At 30.3% G+C, this 24607-nt stretch overlaps 1 protein-coding gene across 1 annotated transcript in view; it reads left to right on the top strand.

Moving 5' to 3' along the window:
• LOC140438043 (uncharacterized) overlaps positions 1-24607 on the top strand; it is a 320775-nt gene that overhangs the window by 149802 nt on the left and 146366 nt on the right. The window contains exon 4 of the mRNA XM_072527757.1: positions 23021-23275. Within this exon, the coding sequence (XP_072383858.1) occupies positions 23021-23275 (255 nt within the window). The remainder of the gene's footprint in view (positions 1-23020; positions 23276-24607) is intronic.

The raw sequence follows: 24607 nt of genomic DNA, 5'->3' as shown, positions 1-24607 counted from the left end.
TCCTTCACATGTTGGCATTTGAGGTAATAAGACTGCTGATACTGCTGCAAAAAAAGCAATTACAACAAAGTACAAATCAAAAAGTCCTGGCAAAACCAATGGAAGAATTTAACCTCGACATTACACAAAATATAACCTACCATCGAAACTTTTCAACTATCTAACTTTAGTAGAAGAGACAAATTAAGCGTTCGCAGGATAACAATTGATCACACACGACTAACACATGGACACCTGATGGCTTCGGAGATATCACCTGTCTGTGAAAAGTGTAGCGAATCATTACCCGTTCAACATATTCTTACACAGGGTGTCAAATACGAGCAAGAACAAAAAAATACTCCATACAAAGTTTTACAAAAATGTGATCTTCAGCAAATTAGAACTTGTTCAGAATGTACTAGATTTCCTTCGACAATAAGAACTGAAGCAAGTCATATCAGGTATATTTGAGACTTTTTGGAATTTCTATAATTGTTTGCGGAGTCGAATATCAATATTCAAACAATAATCGTTAACAGTTTTTTACTTATTGGAAATAAATTAAGCATTTCAACTTGTATTTCGAAAGAACTAGATTTTTCAGTTTGGAGTATTAAGGTTTTTGTTTATAATCGATTCACTATCACTCCCATTGGATTTACTACTTTTACTTCCAGATCTAACAATAAATTCATGGCCTGAACTGTCATTTTCAAGACTGATAATCATTTGATCCACTGCTGTAGTATCTATCGTTGACTCCAAATCAAGAAGTTCTTTTTCAAATTTGAGGGCATGCAAACCTACAAAACATATGCAACAAAAGAAAGAAAGTAGGAGAGATAAAGGACTAATAAAAATAGGCTGGGTCGACAGCCTATTTAATTTTGAATTTCGTCGGGGTCTGATGCTCTAGCACTTTTAGAAATTTTAACCCAATTAGTACGTCACATTTGTCGAATGGGGATGCCAGGAACTGCCTGGGAACGCGTTCATGGAAAAGAACAGCGGTAAATAGAGATGGTTGGAGAAGCCTGTTGAAGGAGGCCAAGGCCCGATTTGGGCTGTAGCGCCATTGGATGGATGGAGTACGTCACATTTATGAATGGATCATTAGTGTGATTACTAGTTGTTTAAAATCATAAATTCATTGCTAAATTGGAAGTAATAGACGATATCAACAATAATAAAGGCGGTACTAATAGTATCATCCCACCAGGAAAACAACTATTATTTTAATTCGTAAATGTAAAGAAGGTGTTTGTTACTAATTGATTTTTAAGCACTTCCTTTTTATTTTTAGATCTTTTTTTTATTTATTTATGCCACAACCTCATAGGGTCGTTAAAGTTGTACAATTTAAAGTTTAACAATTTATTTAGTACATTTATGGAATATAAGTATGATGTCAAATTTTTCATATCAGTTCCGTCACTTAATATTGCCTGTAAGGTATTTTGTAATTTATATTGAAGTCTCTCCATGCAATATAAAGGACATTCCAGTAAAATATGGCGAACACTGAGCACAATATCACATACGTAGCACTGTGTTTTTAATTCACTCTCCAGCAGATGTTTATGGGTGATGGCGGTTTGGCCTATTCTCAAACGAGATAGGATGGTTTGATGTATACGCTTATTTGGGGTTGATTTCCAAGGTAATATAGAATGTTTTACTTCTCGTAGTTTAGATGTTGAGTGATTCCACTTGGTCTGCCAATCATTGATTATTAAGTTGTAATTATAGGTTTTATATCTAGATGTGGAATGCTTCTGATTTCTACAGCTTGCGGACTCGAGATTGCTAGTTTTACCAAGGAATCTACTTCTTCATTACCAGCAATTCCGACATGGGAAGGAATACATACAAAGTTCAGATTTATGTTCATAGTCTGCAGGTGGCTTAATGCTGATCTAATAAGTAGTAGACTTGGATGGCTAGGATATAAGTTATTTAGGGAAATTACAGAACTTAGGGAATCCGTAATAATGACAGGGTTTCTGATACTATTTTCTACCACACAATTTATTGCATTGAGAATAGCGGTTAACTCGGCTGAGTCAATGGATGTTAATTTAAAGAATTTCATTAATATTTTTGTTTTATTAGACATAAATGCTGCTCCCACTCCATCTATAGTTTTATAGGCATCGGTATATATAAGATTATGGTTACTGTATGTCATGAGTTCTTGGAGGACATATTGATATAATGCTTTGGGATGGTTATTTGCTTTTTTATATATGGAGACTTTGGTATTGATAGATGGGATGGGAACAGTCCAAGGGGGAACAGTGTTAATATATGGTATACAATAGGTATCTGGAAATTTGAATTCAAGTTCATTGAGGTATCTATTTACCCTTTCATAAAAAGGAAGGTCAAGCCTAGCATGTGTTTTAAAGATATTCCTAAAACGGTCTGAATTTATATAGTGGTTAACAGGATTAATAGGATTTGCCTGTGTTGATGCCGCATATGTTAGTAAAAGTTGTTTTATATAGGATATATTTTCACAACCACATACACACCTTAAAGATTATTTATTCTTCTTCTTTCTCTTTCTGCTTGTTTATGGGCAGACTAATACCTCTTTGTAAGGTTGTCACTCCATCTTTTGCACGGTCGCCCGATACTTCTTCTGCCGATTGGTGACTTATCTCTTGCTATTTTGATGACACGGGTCTCCTTCATTCTGCTTATGTGGTTATTCCATTCTTTTTTTTTATTTTGTGTAAATTCATTTATACACTTTACGTTACATTTTCTTCTAATGTCCTTACTTATCTTTCGATCTAATAGCGTAATTCCTGTAATTCTTCTTAGTACTCTCATCTCTACCGTTTTCATTAGCTTTTGCATTGTGGCTATGTCTGGTCTTTTGTAATGGCCTTGTAATTATGGTATGCTTCTTGTGTTTTGGTTGACATGTATTTCAGGTAAGCTTTTTTCTTTTCTTTACATTTTTCCTTCACTTCTATGCAAAACCATGGAGTTCTTCGCCTTGGGAACAATTTATGTTTATTTATGTTTCTTTCACCAAGAAGTTCATTGGCCCAGCTTTCTTCCATTCCATCACTTTCTGTAACATAGGTGTTCCTGCTTTTTTCGGTTATTCTTTTTTGGAATAGGTATCTTGTGGAGTCATCTTGTAAATTTTCGACTTTTATCTTTGTCATGTATTCTGGTGTTTTGTTATCACATATATGTGATTTCATTCGTTTCAAGTTTTAAGTTTTTTATTACTGTTATTAAATCTAAAGCATTTAATTTGGATTAATTACAATTAATTTTCAACACAATCACAATGTCCTGTAATATGGGTTGCCTGGTTTTACACAAACTAAAGTGAATGACTACAGCTAAACTACCGTGTAGTAGCCAAGCATACCAATCTCCTGATGAAGTTTATACTTATGTCTAATTTAATTTGACTTTTGTTTAAATATATTCCAAGGAAAATACCCCAAGTATTATATATAATAATAATTATATATATATATATATATATATATATATATATATATATATATATATATATATATATATATATATATATATATATATATGTTCGGAAAGATTTCCGCGGTTAGTACAATTAAACTTAGAGCTAAGATTAATATTATTATAAAAATTAATATTAAACTCACCAGTCTTCCGGGTTGAACCGCGTCGATATCCATTTTGCCGAGCTTTCGACATCCTCTCTGATGTCTTCTTCAGGGCTTCCGAGGTCTCAGTCTCCCGAGCCCCCAGACACTACTACACTCACTAGTCACTTCTAGTTCACTCAGTAGTGAACTAGTGTAGTGAACTAGTGAGTGAACTAGAAGTGACTAGTGAGTGTAGTAGTGTCTGGGGGCTCGGGAGACTGAGACCTCGGAAGCCCTGAAGAAGACATCAGAGAGGATGTCGAAAGCTCGGCAAAATGGATATCGACGCGGTTCAACCCGGAAGACTGGTGAGTTTAATATTAATTTTTATAATAATATTAATCTTAGCTCTAAGTTTAATATATATATATATATATATATACACAAATTACTAGTTTGAAAGATAGAAAGGAGGTACTTAGACGGCTGAATCAATAAATGTTAGTGGTCAATATTGGGCCACATTATGAAATACACTAAAAATATGAACTTTTTTATCTCATTAAGATAATAATTAGGAAAATCGGTTACATCAGTATTTAGAGAGGCTGTTAATAAAGCTATAATTACGAATAATACAATCGACTGTATATTCAACAATAGGTAATGGTCATGGAACTAGAAGAAGAAGATATAGAGGCAGAATTTAAACGATTCAAATTCAGTACGACGAAAAACTTGAGAACATTAAAAAAAAAGGAAAGATGGACGATCTAGTCAAATAATACGACAAAAGCAAAGCGTGTCCTGGAGCATGATAAGAAAAGCAATAGGAGGTAGAGTCTAGGATCAAGATAATAAAAAATACATTTAATAAAACAATTGTCTACTTTTCAGTCACTTTGATATGTGTGTTATTATTTTGCTACTTATTCAAAATAGTGGCAAATTGATTGAATATACTATAGTATCCTTACCTCTATATTTCCAAATATCAAAAGATATTTTGTTTTAGTTTAGGGTAAAGGAACAGTACAAGATTATTATATTAGTCATATAAGTTGCTGTCGTTGTACATTGAAATAATAAGCGGATCGAAACCAAATTATCGGAGGGAAGCAACAAATTAAAAGATTAGATTCTAATATATAATAAAAGGTTTATTCAGGACAAAATTAGTAGAAAAAATGAGCCAGAACATAAAAGTAAATGCTAATATTATTACAGATGCTGTAATACAAGGTGTAAACTAAAATTTTTGCAGAAATAATAGAAGAGATCAATATATTTGTGCACTTAAACCATTTGTTGTCGAAACATTTATACCGAAAATTGTATCTAAGAAATAAGATTCGACCGTTCATCTGGCGACCTAAAACATTCATTTACTGTGTAATTTGTTTTTAATTTTCGAGAACGCAACAAAAACCATAAGGTGACATATCAGGACTGTATGCAGCACACCTCTATTAAAACGATATTTTTCAATTACAATAAATGCTTGTATACTATTCAGCATTGACGACTCGATCATTCTCTAACTAAATTGTGGCAACATGCTTTTTTATCCAAAAAAACTGGCTACTATTTGTTTTGTTTTGGCTCGACTAGATACACTCATATTTGCGGTCGTTTGTTCGTTTTGGGCTTAGAGTAATATACCTATGTTTCATTACCACTTATGGAAGGGATTCCATAGCAAATTTGAGATGCCTCCATTAAATTATAGAAAAATCGTCCAATTTTAAGAAATGCAACAAACAGTTGTTTGCATTTGACTAGCCATAAATAAATGAATCAATATTTTCTGGGACAGAGCAGTAAAAAACCAAGACGAACTTTATTGACGTATTTTGCAATATGTCACAAAACATGTCAAAATTTTTTCCTAGCTGGCTCTGTGCAAAATTACGCCTAGAAATACTTGGAAAAACATTACAAAAGCATTTTGAGTCTTATATTTTGGAGCAAAAGTGAGCTTGGGGAAATAATTGAAAAAACGAAAGAGATTTAACTGTAGAACAATGTTTATTTTTTAAGTAACCAGTTGTTTATATATTTAATAATGAAATTTTTCGAATGAGATATCGAATCTGGAAAATAATAAATTTAATATTTATTTAGTAAATTTTTAACGTATATAATCGTGTGCAATGGCAGAATAATTATATATATTATTTCAAACAAAATTCACTTTGTTTTTAATACGGAGTGCAAATACCAACTAATGGAAACATTGAAAAAGGCAAATAAAAAAAATACAAATCGATTATATAAATAACATAAATGTAAATTCGATTGAATTGTGTGCAAATAAATAGTTTATTTTATATTGTTTGGTTTTGTGCTACGACCTAATCGACGCGTTTTGAGTAGGATATGTTATGATTACGGAATTTATAAAAACACGGGATTTATTTGCGTCGGATATTAATAACTGTAGTCTGTTTAATTTTTATTAATCCGTCAATCTCGCCATCACCCAGAACGTGTATAATTTCTTTAAAAATAGTAATTTTTACCGAAGCATGGTGTTTTTGTTTTTCATAATTTTCAATATCTGTTTCAATGTCTATAAAAGTGGTTGAAAGCTATTTTATTAGTTATAAATGCTGTAAATTTTCTAGCTTAGATTTTTTTTACATAATGATTTATAATGAAACGAGGTAATACACTGATCAAAAGATATAAAATATTTCCGTCGAGTTTATACAAATTTTATTTACAATTGATTTCGCGCGCGTAACACATTTAAAATCGCCGGTCGCTGCAAAGTGGCCAAATACAAATTAGTGGTAAATAGATTTTTTATGTTTTCCGTCCCTGCGAGGCATGGTTTTACTAGGAAGTCAGGGGATGTGAGTGGTAAAGTTTATTGCATCTTTTTTGTGGTTCCAAAATTTACATTCTCAGCAAAATTCATCTTTTTTGTATGATTTTTAGACGTTTAGTGGCATTTTCATCTCTGACGGCTGGAGTCATAGTTATTTTCTGGGAACCGTACCATACATCTTTTATAAGTCGATGAATGCCATGTCGACAGGTTTATTTTTCCATGTTTTTCTCAATTAATCGTTGGAGCGTATATATGTGGTTTATACAGGACCTTTCTGCAATAAATCCTGTATAATCGTCTTCGATTTTATTTAAGATTGATTTTTCTATTTTTTCTTAGAGTATTTTTCCATATAATCGGCTCATAAATGGTATCACACTATCGACAACTAGTATCGACAACACTATCACACTATTGACAAAAATGAGCTGATTCCAAAAAAGTATAATACTTGGGGTATAATGGATATAATTTGAAACATATACGCTTAGAAAATTTATTATTTATTATCAATTACAAAAAATTAACCTACTACTAGTTTTTAGTGAAATATAATTAGTTTTAGTAACGTTCAATAACAAACTAGTACAATAATTGTATTAATTCGTGAATGTGCTGTATTAGTGCTTAGAATTAATTTGAAGTAGAAATAGATGTGAGTGTAAAGCAAAGAATTGAAATACTCATGATGATTGGGTATGGAGACTAATCGTGAACTCAAATGGAAGTGTGTAATTTATTTAATGATAAATATCCTGAAAGACCCATAACGCAGCCAACAGAGAAAGTAAGATTGTAAAATTGAATTTGTACAACGTTTAGGTTACTGTTAAATACAACAAGGGCTACAATTCAAACATTTAAGATTAAGTCGTGTATTAATTACTGGATTACTTTCAAGTTATGTGTTATTATTTATTTTTTAATTTAATAGTATTAGAAATCAATAAAAATTAATTTTCTATGCGCATATCTTTCAAATTATATCCGTTAGATACTCAGTATTATACTTCTTTGGAATCAGCTCATTTTTATCGATCTAAAAATGTCCTAAAATACAGGGTGTTGTTGTTTAAAAAAGAGCCGATGACGTCATTACCTTAATGTGTATCACCTTGTATAATGAAATTTTACTGTAAAATGTAGAACATTCAACTAAAAAATCAGCGGGCTTTAGATTTTTTTAAAAAGGCTTTTCATTTGGGAAATATCGAATGTATTCCATACTTTACGGACACACTGTATATATCATGCAATTTTACTCTAGAAAAGAAACGAAGTCACTTTATATAAAACAACCCTAAATAAATCAAGCTCGGAAAACCGACTCGCTTGTTAAAATCTCCCAATCTTCTAAAGGAATAAATATGACACCACACTTATTTTTCAATTTGCAATTTGGCACAGCCCAAAGAGAGTTATTTAATTTGATAGTGGCGGTTTTGGTCGTTGGAAAGGATTCAAAGCGCTAAACAACACCAAAGAGTAAAATACAAACAAAAACTGGAGCAGATTGTAACTGACACTTAACATTATTTATACAACTGTCTGCTACAATATATAGATGTGCCGTTCGGTAGAAACTACTAACTTTTATGACTTATATTATGACTTATAACTTAACTAGAAACTTTTATGTTTATTTCTTTTTATTTAATAAATACCAATAAGATGCTTGAAAACATTACAATCTGATCAAATCAACCAATATAATCAATCAATTTTTTTTCTAACCTAAATTATTAGTAAAAACTTAAAACTGAGGACAAATTCACTAGTGTCAATAATTAGGTTCTGTTAATTTATTGCACAAATAATAACCTCTTCTATATATTATATTATACTAAAATTTACTTTATTAAAAATTGTATCTATAGTATTTTTCAGATAAAAATGCGTGCACGTCACAATTTATATAAAGTGAACGTCAACCTTGTGTTCAAATTTTCCTAACACAGCTATTAATACGAAACTCATACGGAACTGCTCGATCTTTCATAGGCGTCAACATGGTATAATAATCAGAAAAATGTAATCATCATTATAATGGAAATTTTAGAATTATATTGATTAAATAACCAAAAACATTTGTTATTATTAATAATATAAATTTTATGAAATAACTCTATAAGTCTAATATTCTACAAAATAATAATTTTAATTAAATATATTAGACAATTGTACGCAACTGATACCTGAATACTTCAAATTTTTTAACAGTTCAGCGTGTGGCAAAATTGTTTTAAAAGGTTGCCGCTTTTTTAGAGTAAGAATTTTGTTTATGTTTTGATTTCTTACACAATTTGATATACACAATATAATAATAGATTAATAGCTTAAAAATTAATTATGGTCGTGTATTGTGATTGTGATACGCCAAAACAACTAAATAGTCTGTAGAAAGCTGATAAGCTTTCATATAAGATAGATTATTTTGAACAAGAAATAATGGCGGGACGTTTTTACTATTAATGCTCTAAAAGTGGTAAGTTTAAAATTTAAAATATATAATTTTGTATTAAAATATGTTCTTATGTATTTTAGCGTGTTGTAGTAATCTTAAAACTAAGTGTATTAACTGTTAATATAATAGTTTGACAAATAGTTGACATTTTAAAAATTGGTCACTTACTTACTATTCTGATGTTTTGGCAACGCTGTGGGTTCTGACGCCGTAAATCTTGAATGACGTGCACGCATCTTTATATGAAAAATACTGTACTGTTTGATTATCGTAAGAGAGAAAATTTTGCCGGCAATATTTTCGATTGGTATGAAAGTTTGTTGCCCGGCAAATTTTCGCGAATTAAATTTTGACAGTTAAATTACGAGACTTCAGTCAAGTGATTTTGTCAAAATTTCATAAGCGAAAATTGCCAAAAGGCAACAAACTTGAATAAAACCAGAAGAAAATTTTGCCGGTAAATAATTTTCTCTCAAATGATATTCGACAAGACTATTTTAGGAGACAATGAATGCACCATATCAACGAAACATACTCTTTATTTATTTGTTAACAATATTAAATGTACAATTATTATAAGCTGTAGAAGTTTGCCCATTCTTTTCTACCAAAGCATGATTTTGTGTATTATTGGCCTGTAGCATTTGGGAACTCGAAGGTCCAGCTTCATTTGTTGTTCTGAGGTTTTCGATCAACTTCTGGTGATCATATCATAAAAATCTCCCATAACATCAAATTTCTTCCGGAAAAAGTGAATCTTGCAGTTTACGGCTTCATTGTCTCTCCAAGCAAGTTAAAATGAGCGAAGGTGAAAAAACTTTTTTTGTGCTCCATCGAGGTTTTCTCATCGTAGCCTTGGATGATTTTTAATTGTTTTTCGGTGGATAATGCTTTTGAACTGAGTTTTCTTTTATCTTGAACACTTTGAAGCTGCCCCTGCTTGGTATCTCTGGCCAATCTTGCACATAGAGACAGCAAAAAAACTAAATTAACTGGATACAGTACTGTACTTTGGTATTTAAATCAATGAAAACTTAAAAAAAACTGAGTCATTTATTGCTTAACTTGGAATAGGGGCTTTCCTGCCACGTGCAATGGATTGGCAGTAGATAACTTCCTATCTTTTATATTTGTATCAATTTTTGACTGAACTTCACAAAAAAATTTACTAGTGTAACTTAAGAATAACGGTACATAACCCAGATTAATTGTTATTTTATATATTTCCGTTTATTTGTGTAGTGTATAGTCGTTCTCCTCTTATTGTACCTGGAAACTGGAGCTGAATAAATGTTTATGTAAAACCAAGTTAAGCCTTACACCTTGTAGTTAATAAATTTGGAATAGTTTAAATACATACCTAATCTAGAACGCCCCAGGCGGCTCTTATTAATTACCGAGTATGTAGTTTGCTACGTGAGAGTACGTTAGCGTAGCCTGGATCCTAAGTTATATGTATTAAATGAAAACAATATCGCTAATGAAATATATTCTGTCAGAGTGAACGCAAACTATGAACCACTTTGCATTATAGTGTTGTTCGAAGAATGTTATCTACTATACTTCTCTTTTGTTTAAATCATATCGAGAGTTATGTTTACGTAGCTTCTCAAACCAAATCAATAGTCAATCATACTAGGATTACACAAGTTTCATGATTAGTTTAGCTTATTATAAAATAACATTTCAAATATCATTTGTTTGTGTTTTGTGTTTATAAATAAGTGCTATCTCTTTTATCTTCTTATGTAGATTAAAACTATCGTGTTTCCTGTGAAGTGTATATATGTCCTTGCACTGTTCATTTACCCATTTTTCTTTGGCTTCTTTAATTTGTCTTTGATTTTCACCTGTATGCTGGTATGCTTTATAGGAACTAACAGACAACTTGACCAATCTTATAAGTTTTCTAGATTTAAACATTATCAGACTTGAAAACAAACATTAGTTTTCCGTATTTTATAAATCTATTCATACTGACACGACTGTACACAATTTTTCATTCCATCCTACACAACATAAATTGGCAACATATCATAGCATGTTACATAGACTAATAGAAATTTGCATTTCAAAAAACAACTTCTAGATAAAATTAATTATTATTAGAAAAATAGCAGTAAACAATGGCTACAACGGATAGACAATAAACAAAATTTTAAACCAAAAACTGAACAAGAAAGCCCTAAGATTAGTCGTTTCCGAAAGAAAGAAAAAACCCAGTACTTTCTGTTTGATTATATATACAGGCAAGATATCATCAAAATTAGCAAAACACATAAACAAGAAAAGAATAATGTCAGCTTTCAGAACAAACAAGAACTTAAGCAAATATATTAAGAACAACAAGAGCCAAAAGAAAAAGTACACAGTGGGGTATACAGACTTACATGTGGCGACTTTCAAAAAATTTACATCGGTCAAACGGGTAGAACCTTTAACAAACGGATAGCAGAACACAAAAGGACTTTTAATAGCAGAAATATAGATTCTACTTACGCATTTCACCTTCTAGATCACAATCAATGTTTTAAATTTTCAGGAAAAAAGTTTTCAGTGTTTTATTGTTTGATAAAATGAACTTTCGTCAAGTAACGGTCGAATGTATCGCTGATGTATAATTTCTTAATTTCAGATGTATTACATATCTGTTTTCACAACTAAGTATGAAGTGATGTTTTTAATAGTTTATGTGCTATGGAAACTGGAATATACAATAAATAAATTACATCTTTGAATCTTACTCTAGCAAATATTTTTTCAAATTGAACACACTTTAAAATACTGCACTAATATACTCAACAATTTCAATAATTCAATTTTTATAATAAAATCCAGTTTTTCTAATCAAATCAATGAGGAAGGGTTTTCATCTCTGCTGCTCTGTTTGCTATATTCACTTGATGTTTCACTTGTTCCATTATCTGTCCCTCCAGCTCCAATTTACACCTTAGTAGATTTGCTGTTATAACCATGCAATTTGATTTTTCTATCCATAATTGCGTCTAATTTATGTAACTGATATCTCAACAATTAAATTAACTGATCTGGTAATCTTTGTTGTAGACACTGGATAACATCGGGAAAACTTCAGACGATCAAGAAGTCTGAATAACTAATTTTCATGACCAAACACACCTTGTTTCCTCAAGCCACAATTAACAATCAATCTATCCCAATAAAGAATATAGTCAAATATTGGGATATATATATATATATATATATATATATATATATATATATATATATATATATATATATATAAAATAAAATAAAAGTACTTATCTTCAATGGTAATTTGTAAGCTTTGTTTAAAATCTGTGTCGATTATGTTGAAAATGTAAACAAAATTAATTATTAGAAACTGAAACAATAATAAAAGGATTTCTCTAATTGCTTGGTAAGTATTATTGATAAGTTTTAAATAAATATACAAAAAAATTCCGAACAATATAACACTTCACGTTTGTTTAAACAAGTAATTGAAATGAAAGGTGTAAGTGCTCCTTGCCATTTATGTAAAAAGTTCCGATGCAAATGAATTCTTGTTACAATCAGTAGCATATGGCCATATGTTCATACTTTTATTATGGCATCCATCAATCATTTATTTTATATAAATTTAGTCATTGTTAACACGTTAACATCCACTGCGTCTGAAAATTTGGTCCCACAAGCAACCCTTGGTAGTATTTTATAATCTAATTCGTTAAGAATAAGAAAGCAAATAGACATCGGGTCTGATCGCAACCTACTGGTAGCTCAAGTAAGAGTCACACTGGAAAAATTAAAGACCACAGTTAGATTAACGAAGTAAACCTTGACGCCCTGAAGGACAACAACTAAAGTGTTCTACTATATACATAACTTAACCAAAAAAATACAACAATTTAAAAACTACAAACAAATTGCAGATATAAATAATATTTGGACAAATATCAGGGATACAACCAAAGAAACTACATTAGAAATCCTAGGAAAAGCAAATAAACAGAAAGGAAAAGATTAAAACTCATTTAAAGCAGTTTAAGAACAATAAAGTCGTATCCATCAAAAAAAACTCAAAAAATCAGGGAACAGTAAATAAATCAGAATATAAAGTAACGTAAAAAACCAACACTAATAAATATTCTAATGATAATCCTTCAATAGAAGTAGTAATTCTCAAGTGATCAAAATTTGCATTAATAGAAAAAAAAAGAACAAGAAGTGTAAGCAACGTAATGTGCTTGATATATTTCTTTGTGTTCTAGATTTTGATACTTACTGTTTTCTTCTGGGTTTTACCTTTCATGTTAATAGTTAAATAAAACGATTTCATCCCTTATTTTCGCATTCGCGGTTTTGTTTATAATTCCCAAACAGTTGTTGGAAAAATTACAACACAACCGTGAAATTAAAACAACTTTATATGCACATTTCGATGCAACTTACAAAAAACGCCGCACTACAAAACTTCCCTGCTATAATACGTAATGAATAGGCGAACCACCGTATAAACATCATTTCCGAAATAAACAAAAACTTGCAGACATTCATCAGCAGCGTCAGCGATGTCAGAAATAGTGAGAACTGCTGTTCTATGCGATGCTTTTTAAGAGCGTCATTAGGCTCTGGATGTCTTTTAATCTCGAATTCGACGTGACTTCATTTTAATTAATAGCAAGTACTTTTATTTGGTCTTATTACATAGGGAAGAGAGGACGAGTGAATGGGGTGGATAATTTATTAAAGCAACTAAATGTCATCATATTTTATAACACCGTCAAAATAAATTAATGTGAATAATATGCTTAATATTACTGTGTTCTAATTTTAATTTTGAATCTTTTAATCAGATTTTCTGTAAACTTCTTCGTTTTAGTATTTATTCTATAGCTTCGTGAGTTCCTTTACGAAAATTTCTATTTTCGTCTCTTATCCATATAATCTACACTCGATTTGGAAATGCATGACATTGCATCGTTATGACAGAAAATAACAACGTTGTTTCAAAGCCGAAATATTATAAATATCGCCACCTTCTCGTAGTTCAATCGTCTTAAATAATTGAAACAAAATTTGATACATTTCTCCCTATCTATTGCAACTATAATCAATCTACTTAATTTTTTCTATGTACCTCCTATTTAAGGCTAGGACGACAACATAATAATATTTTAATCTCTTGTACAACTTTCATAACAAATAAGTCACTTTTGGAGAGTCGCTGAACTTTTTGCGTTAAGTCGTCTTCTGAAATCGATCTGCGTATAAAACCACCGTAATTATAGTTTGGCAATTTATTTGTTGGAAAAGCTCGAGTTTGTATTCTATTTTTTACTCCTATCTGACAGATAGTTATTTGAGAGAAAAACATTTATTTATAAAATAAAATGTGCCCGTCTTTTCACGTCAAATTATGTTGCGGTTACTTATCTGCAAAATAAATGTAAAATTTACTTCGGAACACACCAATATTAAATAAATTTTTAAAGAAATCACTATACTGTTTTAATATCTCTTTTGGTTATATAATTTAAGGTGGCAGGAATAAATTAAATTATGTAAAGAAAAATCTAATAACGAATAAAAGATAATACATGTTTAATGATTCTTCTCAGGTTTTTCGATAACACTAAAATATTATATAAGGTTAGCTCAAACATCTTCAACTTTAAAAAGTTCAGTAATGTCTTTATTTAGCAATTCATCTTCAAAATTGTCTTAATTTTAATCTCTCACTAGGTTATACTCGTAGAATGTTGCTGTAGATTAGAACGATGGAATCTTTTCAACCTTACAGCCACTTCCACTAGATGAAATAGTACCTAAACGTTCTTTTCCGCGCATAAAAAGTTCTGTTGCATATCTGGTTCTGATATGAAATTTATTATAGAAATTAGATTGTTTAGTGGACTTCTTAAAAATGGCTTTACTTTATAATCAGAATCTCCTTGTAAGAACCCATTTCTATCATCTTCATTTAAACTTCTTATCAAGTATACAAAATTATTTATTTGTACCTGGTAGGTACCTAGAAAAGCATATCAACGAATTATCACGAAATTTCCAAAATTTAAAATCAATATTTCATAATATATTACATAGAAGATTTATTGAAAGTTTTGAAAATTCGCTACTACACTCCAATATTCTGGATATTTTGTATACTGACTCTGAGTCTTTTTTATATAATATAGTTGAATGTATTTTATAATTACTAAAAGAATCTGACAACCTAGGCACTATGTGCATATTTTTTATTTTGGAATCCGATATTACTATCTTCTTCAATCAATAGCACCAATATCTCTTGAAAGGGTTAATTAATCAATTTTTTAAATATTAATATTATGAACATATTGAATCCTTGAACTAAGTAAATGAAAATATGTATACACGTACTTTTATAATCATTTATTAACAACAATTTACAATATTTTCTCAGAATATAGATCCCTGTCCCTTTTAAAAGAGTCTTTATTATTACAAAAATTTAAAATGTTTAATTCTGCATCAAATAAGATATTCTCGCACTAAGTTTATAAACATTAAACATCATACTGATCATACTCTCCGATTTCATTAAATATTTTATCATCCATGTCTCTAACCTACATTAAACAAGAATGTTTGCAATACACTACAATAAACGCACTTTATTTTCTAGATAAATGTTTATTCATTACTTTATTTGGCAAATCAATATTTTATATTTTGTTTGTCAGATAATTTTAAATTATTTTATCTGTCAATTTATATGTTCAAATTTCTTTCCTAGGGGACGCTAGAATTTTAAATCTAAACTAACATAAAATTTTAAATTATTTTGTATTAATTCGTACCTTAAAAATATTAATAATATTATTTATTAATTATATGAATATGTTTTTAATATTTTTTGTATTATTAATTAAACGTATCGTTTCAAAAACAAAATATGATTGAAATGTCTAATATTGGTAGTTCAGATTTCTATCCTAGATAGCATTGTTAGTTTACTGGACAAACGGTGTAACTTATCATTATAGCCTTTTATATAGGTAGATGTGTTTTATTTTTAATAATTTTTGTTTTATTTTAATGTGTCATCTATCTGATGATATTTTTCAGTTTCACATTAGTTTTTACACCATGTTGCAAGTTGCGCTAAGCACATTTAAAGATTTTATCTGACTATAGATTAAACAACAGTGTGCATAACACACAACCCTGCCTGACTCCCTATAATCTTACACTATTCGCCCAGCGACAGTGACCGTAAGTATTCGTATGAATACTAATGGTCGCTGTTTGTGACCTGTTTTGATGTTTTTTTTTAGTGTGTTCTTCTGTTATATGACATATTATTTTTAAACAATTTTCATATTTATATACCATTGTTTTCATGTAATATTTTACTAAGGTGCTTATTTAATTCTTCTATTTGTTTTCTGTTATTATTTGTTATATTTATTTTTGTTTTTTTTTGTTTGGAATTTCTGAAATTTCTTTTGAGCTTGACTTTAATGTCAGCTATTATGAGGATTGTGGTCTGAACACATATCTGCACAAGGAAATGTCAATATTCTGTTGACACTATTTTTGAATCTCTTGTTTACTAAAAAATAATCCTAGTACATTACTAGGTAATGTACTGGAAAACAAAGATTAAAATATTTTATCAGATATAGATACAATTAAACTACCGCATTGATAATAAAATGATAAGAGCAATTAGAACTTACCAGTTTATCTGGTATTATGTCATATTTTGTTAATAATCGATATTTTTAAAAGTACATGTCTTGTCCACATTTCTACCACTACTATACTGTAGTAAGTTATTTATCTTTTCCGGAGTTCAACCATCCACAGTCGAACAGTATTTTATGAAAAACTTTGTTTTCATTCAAACTTCATCAAAATTTTTTCACATTCAGTTTTAATGAAAATTTGTGCGAAAAACCTAATTAGATTCATGAATATTTTGTCGAATAGCTGCTAAAGTTGGTAGGTCACAAGAAGGTTAAAATCTCTTAGTATAAATCAACAATGCATTCCTAAGCCGTGTTCCCCTTTCAACTTACAAAATGGGTGCCGTTTAGTGCATCACTCATTCACGTGTTGTGTATTTTCCGGTTGACGGGAACCTCTCCGCCATTTGCATTGTTGATATCACAGCCGGATGAATTTGTATGAATAGAGAAACAGCAGAGCAGATTCTGCTTTTCTGCATTCACAGACAGACACGGCGTGCAGGATGCTTACTTCGTCTTAAAAGGACTCTTCGTGGACGTGTTTAAAGTGATGAAGTAGTTAATTTATGACGAATAGATTCACGCAGAAAAGTTATGGATAAAAAGTATATCTAGTAGTGTTCCTAATTAGTAAAAAAAATATTCAGACACCATAAAAACACCTTTGTGCCAAAGGATATTTTTAAAAATCTCTATTTGGTTTATTTTCTTTTAGAAATTTTATATTTTCTAATAACAGGACGCTTAGCTTAATTGTTTAAAATCGTGGACTAGCTTACGTAGTTGTTGAATCGTTTTAGTCCTAGTTTAAAATATACAGCGTGGAAATCATGGTTTAAATATATAATTATAAAAGAGAATTAATTTACCATAATAGCTGTATGTATTACTTTTTGTAATATACAAAAAGGAAGCAAGACAGTTCTTGCCTATGCTTTATACAGATTAAAATTAAAACAAAAGTTAAAGTGAAAAATTTGCATAAATACAACGAATTAATAAACAAATAGTGCTTCTTCTCTGTGGTGGTTAGTTACCTTTACCAAAAAGGCTTAGAGTTTCACGGGGGACACAGGAAAGTGGGACATGCTATTGTCCCGTCCCGCCTCACGCACTTTTTCACTTGTCCCGTCTCGCATCCCGTCTCGCAGCTATTTTCGCTGCCCCGGCCCGCACCCTGCCCCGTGTCTTGCAGGACGTCCCACTGTCCCACAGAGCTGCCTTATAATATATTTTCTAAATAAGTAAATACATTTTTATAATATTGGTATAAAGACAAATTTAATATTTACATTTTTTTATGAGCTAATTTTGTTTTTACAAATTGCTGAAAAATCGCTTACTTTCTTATTTTAAATGGTATGTTGAAATTTTATGAGTAGTTTTCTTAATAACGATTATCGATATTTTTAAAAATAAATGTACCTACTTTACTCTTCATGAAATTCATATTTTGTAACAAACTGCGTATACAACTGAGAAAACTTAATATCTGATGGTTGTATTTTAGGTTTCAGAGCATACAGAACTTTATAAAGAATAACTTTTTTTATAAAACTAAATATAAAAAAAGTCTCATTTGGTGCAGACTTAATTGGATTGGACAGATCCACTCTTTATAAAATAGAATCACAAGCCACACTTGAACATAAATACTTACTTCAAAAATATTATTACAAGTATTCTTTAATTAAGTAAATTTTAAAAAATTTTATCTTTTGTCCATGACTGGATCCTCGTTGAGCTGGTTTCTTTGTTCTCTCGTGGTCAAGCAGACCCTGTAGAAGAGCCATTCTGCTGAGACAAACGTAGCTGGAATTGATAGGATATTTCTGTCTTCTCATTCTTCTGCTAGATATCGATCCAGTTCGTCGTCAAGGTGCATCCTTTTCTTGTACAGTGACAAAATTTTGAGATCTTCGTCGCCACTAGAAGATCCAGAACAAGATCCATCTTTCTTGTTGCTTCCAGGTTGAAGTGGTTTTATATAATTCTCTGAGTTTTGTCTGTGTTTCTTGTTTCAAGAAACGGCCCCATTCCGATAAATTGAAAGCTTCCAATTTGTGGCGGAGAACTATTAGTAAAGAAATACAGTACACCCAATTTGTTTTATTGTAGTATTTGATAATCTTATTTCTTGCTGCTATAAGAGTTTTTCAAATTGACTACCTCGTCATTTTTTTGCTCAGTATTAATTTCTAATATTTTTTTGTTGAGGTAGTCGAGTAATAAATTGATGTACATTACCACATTGGGAAGTGGTAAGTGGATACTTTTCTCCTCCTAGTAAGTTTGTAACTTTTTTGCAGTTTTTTAAGAAACCTTCTATTGGTTTTATTTAATCCTATTCTAATTTTTGAATTCTTAATGGTGCTAATTTTGAATTACTGCCACAAAAGAAAGTAACGGAAAGAAAGTTCATTAAAGCGTACATCGTAATAAATCAAAAATAATTTTTAAATTTTCTGTTAAATAATTGTTAAATTATGTTTTATCAATATGAATTATTAAATCAGAAAACCCTTTTAGTTTTTTTAAATATGTTTACTTTGCACATATAATGCAGATACTTATATAACTGTAATAATTACCAAATCATTCCGATAATAATAAAAGTGCGGTTTTGCTGGAGATGTGGGACATCCGCGGGACAAAGTGCAAGTCCCATTTTGTGTTTCGTCTCGCAGAAAAAATCGCTGTCCCGTGCAAGGGAACAAAAGAGGCTGCTATAGAGAGTTGTCAATAATTCTTGTTGTCGATAATTATTGGATAAAAAAAAGTAAATTGAACACAAATTATTAAAGTATTATATCTCCAAAGCCTGTTGAGCTGAACTGTGCATAATCTATTTACTCTGTTATTCAGTCTATTAACTTCTTCCAGAATTTACCTTTCACTAGCTTGTATTACATGTTTTAAATAAGTTTACTACTTACTATTAAACACTCTGTATTGCTTCTTACTTCAGCTATGTAATCCAATACATATTTTAACCTGGTTCCTTTTCGACGTATTTGTATGGATTATACAATTTTAGATCTGACCATGTCCCTACAATCAAATAAATAATATTTCTTCGGCAAGTTTATCAGTTTTCGTTATTATTGAATTTTTTGATTTGATTATTTATTCTAAACTGATACAGTTAACGTAATAGTTTCTCTAATTTTGACGCAATATGTAACACATTTTATAGTTTTCATCATCATCATTTTCATCATCATCATATAGTTTGACATCATCAAATTTTTTTCAGCGTTTTAATACTTAAAATGAACTTTTTTGTATAGCATTTCCTACTAAATTCTTTGTACATATGTAAATCATACTAATACAACAAAATAGTTAAAAAGTATTGTATTTGTAGGTAAGTTTTACTTAGAAATCTTGTAAGAAATTTGTTCTTTTCGAAATTTCTTCGTAATTGATTTTTAGTATCTTTTTTCTCAGAAAAGACATAAATTCGCGTTGTAGGGAGAAATATCAAGAAGTTCGTAGAACTAATAACGTCTTATGTACGCGTAGTCATAAATAACTCAACAAAATAGTCCCTTACAATTATTTTCTTGAGGAGTTCGGACAACTTCGTAAAATGTAGTTCTGTTGAAAGATGCTTAAATTTCCCTCGAGACTCAGAAGCGTAACATGGGAAATCGTGTGGGGGGAGGAAGATCATTTACCAAACATCCCTCTGTGGTCTTAGACTAAATATTAATCTTGGTTTAAAAGTATTCTATGTATCGGATACGTATGTAATAATTTCTTGTAAATTACAGTCGCAGTTATATTTTTTTTATAAAAACAAATGAACTGGATATGATTAATTATAGTTAAAGTACTTGAACCTTTATGAAGAATTGCGTGGTTTCAATTTAAACTAGTCTTAGGGTTTTTAACAAATAATAATTAAATCTTTTATTACATATAAGGGCTATTTATATTCAGATTATTTCAGGGAATCCCAAACCTAGAATCTACTGAAGGAAAAGTCAATTTCAACAGCAGACAAGTAACTCAACAGTAAAGAACTGACTAATATTTACCAAAACGAAATGAAAATTAACTTTTTTACTTCTAAAACAGTCCAAAACGAGACAAAAAAATATTAATCTAAAAAAAGCACCTGGATTCGATCTAATAATAGGAAAAATATTCAAACAGCTTCTAAAGAAAGCTATAATATATAAGACTGCCTATACTATCAAAACCATTTAAAAAACCATTGCCAAAAAGATTAAAACCAGTAATAAACAAAAGAGATCTCATGCTATCTCATCAGTTCGGTTTCAGGGAAAGTTATTCGTTATTAAATACATAGTATAACTAACTTAATACAGTATCGTGTCGAAAGCCGTAGAAGACAATTGTTTTGATATTGCTTTCGGTGCGAGTTTGAAAGTGATCGCTATTGTGTTATTTTGTGAATTTGTTTAGTGCAAATTAGGTCTATAATTTGGTATTCCAAAAAACCTATTTATGGAAGAATACGCTATTGCAGGTCATAGACCGCCCGATGAATTACATTCTGAAAACACTTCTGAAAAAACTAATATGGATGATAACAGGTCTGTAAATACTTTAATTGATTTTGAAAACCGGTATAAACCCAGCGATAAGGCCCTATTCTTTGTATATATTGAACACAAAAATATCGGTAGGTTATTTTCAATGAAGGTAGGACATTTTTTATTAAATGATTCGTCCATTAAAAATGATGTACTTGCTATAAAAACAGTTGGCATTAATAGGGTAAAAGTCATTTTTAAAACTTATTCTATAGCAAATAAAATAAGTAATCATGATTTAATAAATAAAAATGGTCTTATAGCTTATATTCCAAAATTTTATACACATAGAAAGGGCACAGTCCGTATGGTTGATACTTTCTTAAGATAATACACACACACACACATACACACACACAAACTGACTTAATAGAAAGAGTACTGGAATAGAGTAAAGCATAAGGGTCTTTAATAAACTAAAATAAGTACTGCCAAAACACACTGCTCTTAATTATGAAAATCTTACATTTTAAACAGATTCTTTAAGTCAAACAATAGTAAAGTAGGAAGAGACCTATTCTGGTCTAAAATAAATCAAAACACTTATCGTGTATTTAATTCTAAAAAAATGTTATTTTTTTAGATTACTATGCGACTTGTTACACTGTTAGTGACATATATTCGTTCATTGTCCACCAAATAAAACATAATAAGCTCTGTATTTTTTTTTGTTAAAATATACTTTGTAGTACAAGTGAAGTAAAAAAACGCGTGACGTAATCTATTAATTTTTTTTCTCTATCTCAGGCATATATTTCTAGTTTCTATTATGTATTTTATTTTTTTCTTTTAATATCCTAACCACTCAGAACGTCAATGGCGCTACACTAACACCTCGTTCCTTCAACCCTAACCGCCTTAATTGGTTGCCAAGAGAGAAGTAAACTTTGTTTAAGGTACTTTAATGTTACGGAAATGACGTTGATATGAGTCTTTTGTAACTTATCTAAATGTTACTCCGGCTACGTCCTATTACCTTTCACTATTTTCTTTATGCGTTAACGGGATCTTTATATAAGTGCCAAAACTTTTGTTCAAGTTTTATTATTCTCCGTGAAGTTTTAGGTCTGTACGTAGTGAAAAATTTGCATGATTTCAGGAATCACGAGGAAAACCTTTAGGTGAAAAGTTGTGACACTCTATTCTCCACACTATTTATCTTGTTTCAGTTTTTTTGCATTTGGCTTAAATAATTTGTTATGTAAAAAATACACACATTTTGAATTTTATAAGTGACTTTTTATATTATTTTTTCTTCGTTTTTCTTTTGACATTATAACATGTAATGGAATAAATAAAAAAATGTTATACAACAAAATAATAGGTAAGATATGGATAATTCAAGATTTTTACCATTGTTTAGTGTTGTAAAATAAGTGGAAACAATATTGTTTACTATTGTTGAAGAGCCTTTAATAAGATGAATGAAATGAAGTGTAAGGTGACAACTGCCTTTATAACAGGATCCTTTAATAAAGTACAAAATACTTTATGTCTAAAAAAGAGTTATTGCTAACATGTTAAAGAAATCTCTTATTTTGCATATTTGAGTTACATATATGAAATCATTCCTAAACTTTTCTTCTGCTTATATTTTCAGGATATGTTTGGAATTTTATCGCTTCACGAATTTTTCTGAAATAGTAATATTAATTTTTAGACAAAGTATAGGTTTTTTCTAACATTATCTTACATATTCTTACAATATCTTGAATCTTGGCTTGGCACCCTTCTGCTACTAAAGAATAATAAAAAAGACCAGAAACCAGAATCATAAAAGCAAAACGATTTGTTGTAAATTTTGTGTTTCAAGTAATTCTATTATATTATTATTAACAATCGAATATTTTTTCTAGGAAGGCGAGCGTGGTTACCTTGAAGGCCTAGCGTCACGATACGCAGACTTATTTAGCACTCATTATGTAGACGTACTAGGTCATCTCGAAGATCTGAGGAGGATAGAATGGACGGAAACGTCTCCGAAGGAGCGGAAGGTGACGACTCCTGTTACTCCACCTGGTACGTACAGTCCGACGGGGAGGGGGACGCCGGTTTCGGGGGTGCTTACTACTTCTATGTCACAGCCCATTTACGTACCTGGAAAATATTCGGTAAGTATAACAACAATTTTTCATACTATTTACTATTTTTTTTTGGGTAGTAGATACAATTTTAGTTTAAAAACGTTTATTTTGACGTTTCGGTTTTCACTTTGGAAATCGTTCTTAAAACAGAAAAAATAAACAATTTTTGTTTTGTCAGTTGGTAATACAGAAATTTCTTCTAATAAATTAATTTTATTTGATTCATTAATATTGACAATTCAGGCATATATTAGACATTTTAAAATAGATGACTTTAGAAGACTATTGTCAATATTTTTGAGGTTCGCTCTTGAAACGACTTTGTCTGAAGATAGTAAAATTCTCTCGTTAGTGATTTTATTGTAAATCATGAAGAAAAACCAGAAAAAAAAACTCGTGATCACTTTTGTAAAAGTTTTAAATAATATTCGATGGAATAAATAGCCAATTGTACTGTATCTTAATTTTAATGTTAATACTTCAGAATTAAATGAAATACTGCAGAATTTGTGACGTAACTTAAAACAAAAGAACACTTGAGAAATTATTTAGACAAATATTGTCTCATTGTATATGAATTGGAGAGACTACCAATAAATTCTGTTCACAAACTATTCTGAGCATTTTTCTGAAGACCTCACGAGTTAATTTACCGTTAGCGACTACTGAAACACTTCATTACTTTTCTCCAAAAGATTTTTGCAAAGACGAGCGACTCGGTAATATAATGGCCCATAAGATACGAAACGCGATAGAGAAGCAGTTGAGCATTACTCTCTGCTCTGCACTTTACTGTATCTGTAAAATAATTTACTTTGTAACATTAATGAAGAGAAGGAATTCATCTAATGAGTTTTGCTCGACGATAAATTACGTTTAAGATGGAGGTCAGTGATAAAACGCTTACGGTGTCATAAACAAGGGTCAGTGAGGTTGTCAATAAGATTTCTCGTTTAGGAAAGTTACGTTTTTATTGCAGATGAATTGTGTTTCGAAGCGAGATGTTATACAGAGCATGTCAACTGCAGAAGTCATTTTGAAATTAAGATTTAGAAAAAATATATATACTATAAAGCATACCTACTGGGTATTTTATTTTAGGGGTAGAGAATTTTAAAATGAAATAAAACAAAGACATTTGTGTTAAAATTGACATGAAATATACTTTCTTTAATAGATAATCTTTGGGCATTATAATTTAAATATGATATTTGGCATATAACCACCATGGCTGACTGACCAATTTTCGATGACCTTTTGCATAATTTGTGGCCGCATATAGGTAATAACGCCCCAAATCTTGTCCTCCAAGTGGTTAATCGTTTTAGACTTATCAACATATCGACATATCCCTACAGA

The sequence above is a fragment of the Diabrotica undecimpunctata genome, chromosome 4 (assembly GCF_040954645.1).
Source record: "Diabrotica undecimpunctata isolate CICGRU chromosome 4, icDiaUnde3, whole genome shotgun sequence".
Lineage (NCBI taxonomy): Eukaryota > Metazoa > Arthropoda > Insecta > Coleoptera > Chrysomelidae > Diabrotica > Diabrotica undecimpunctata.
This window is presented reverse-complemented; position numbering and strand designations above follow the sequence as displayed.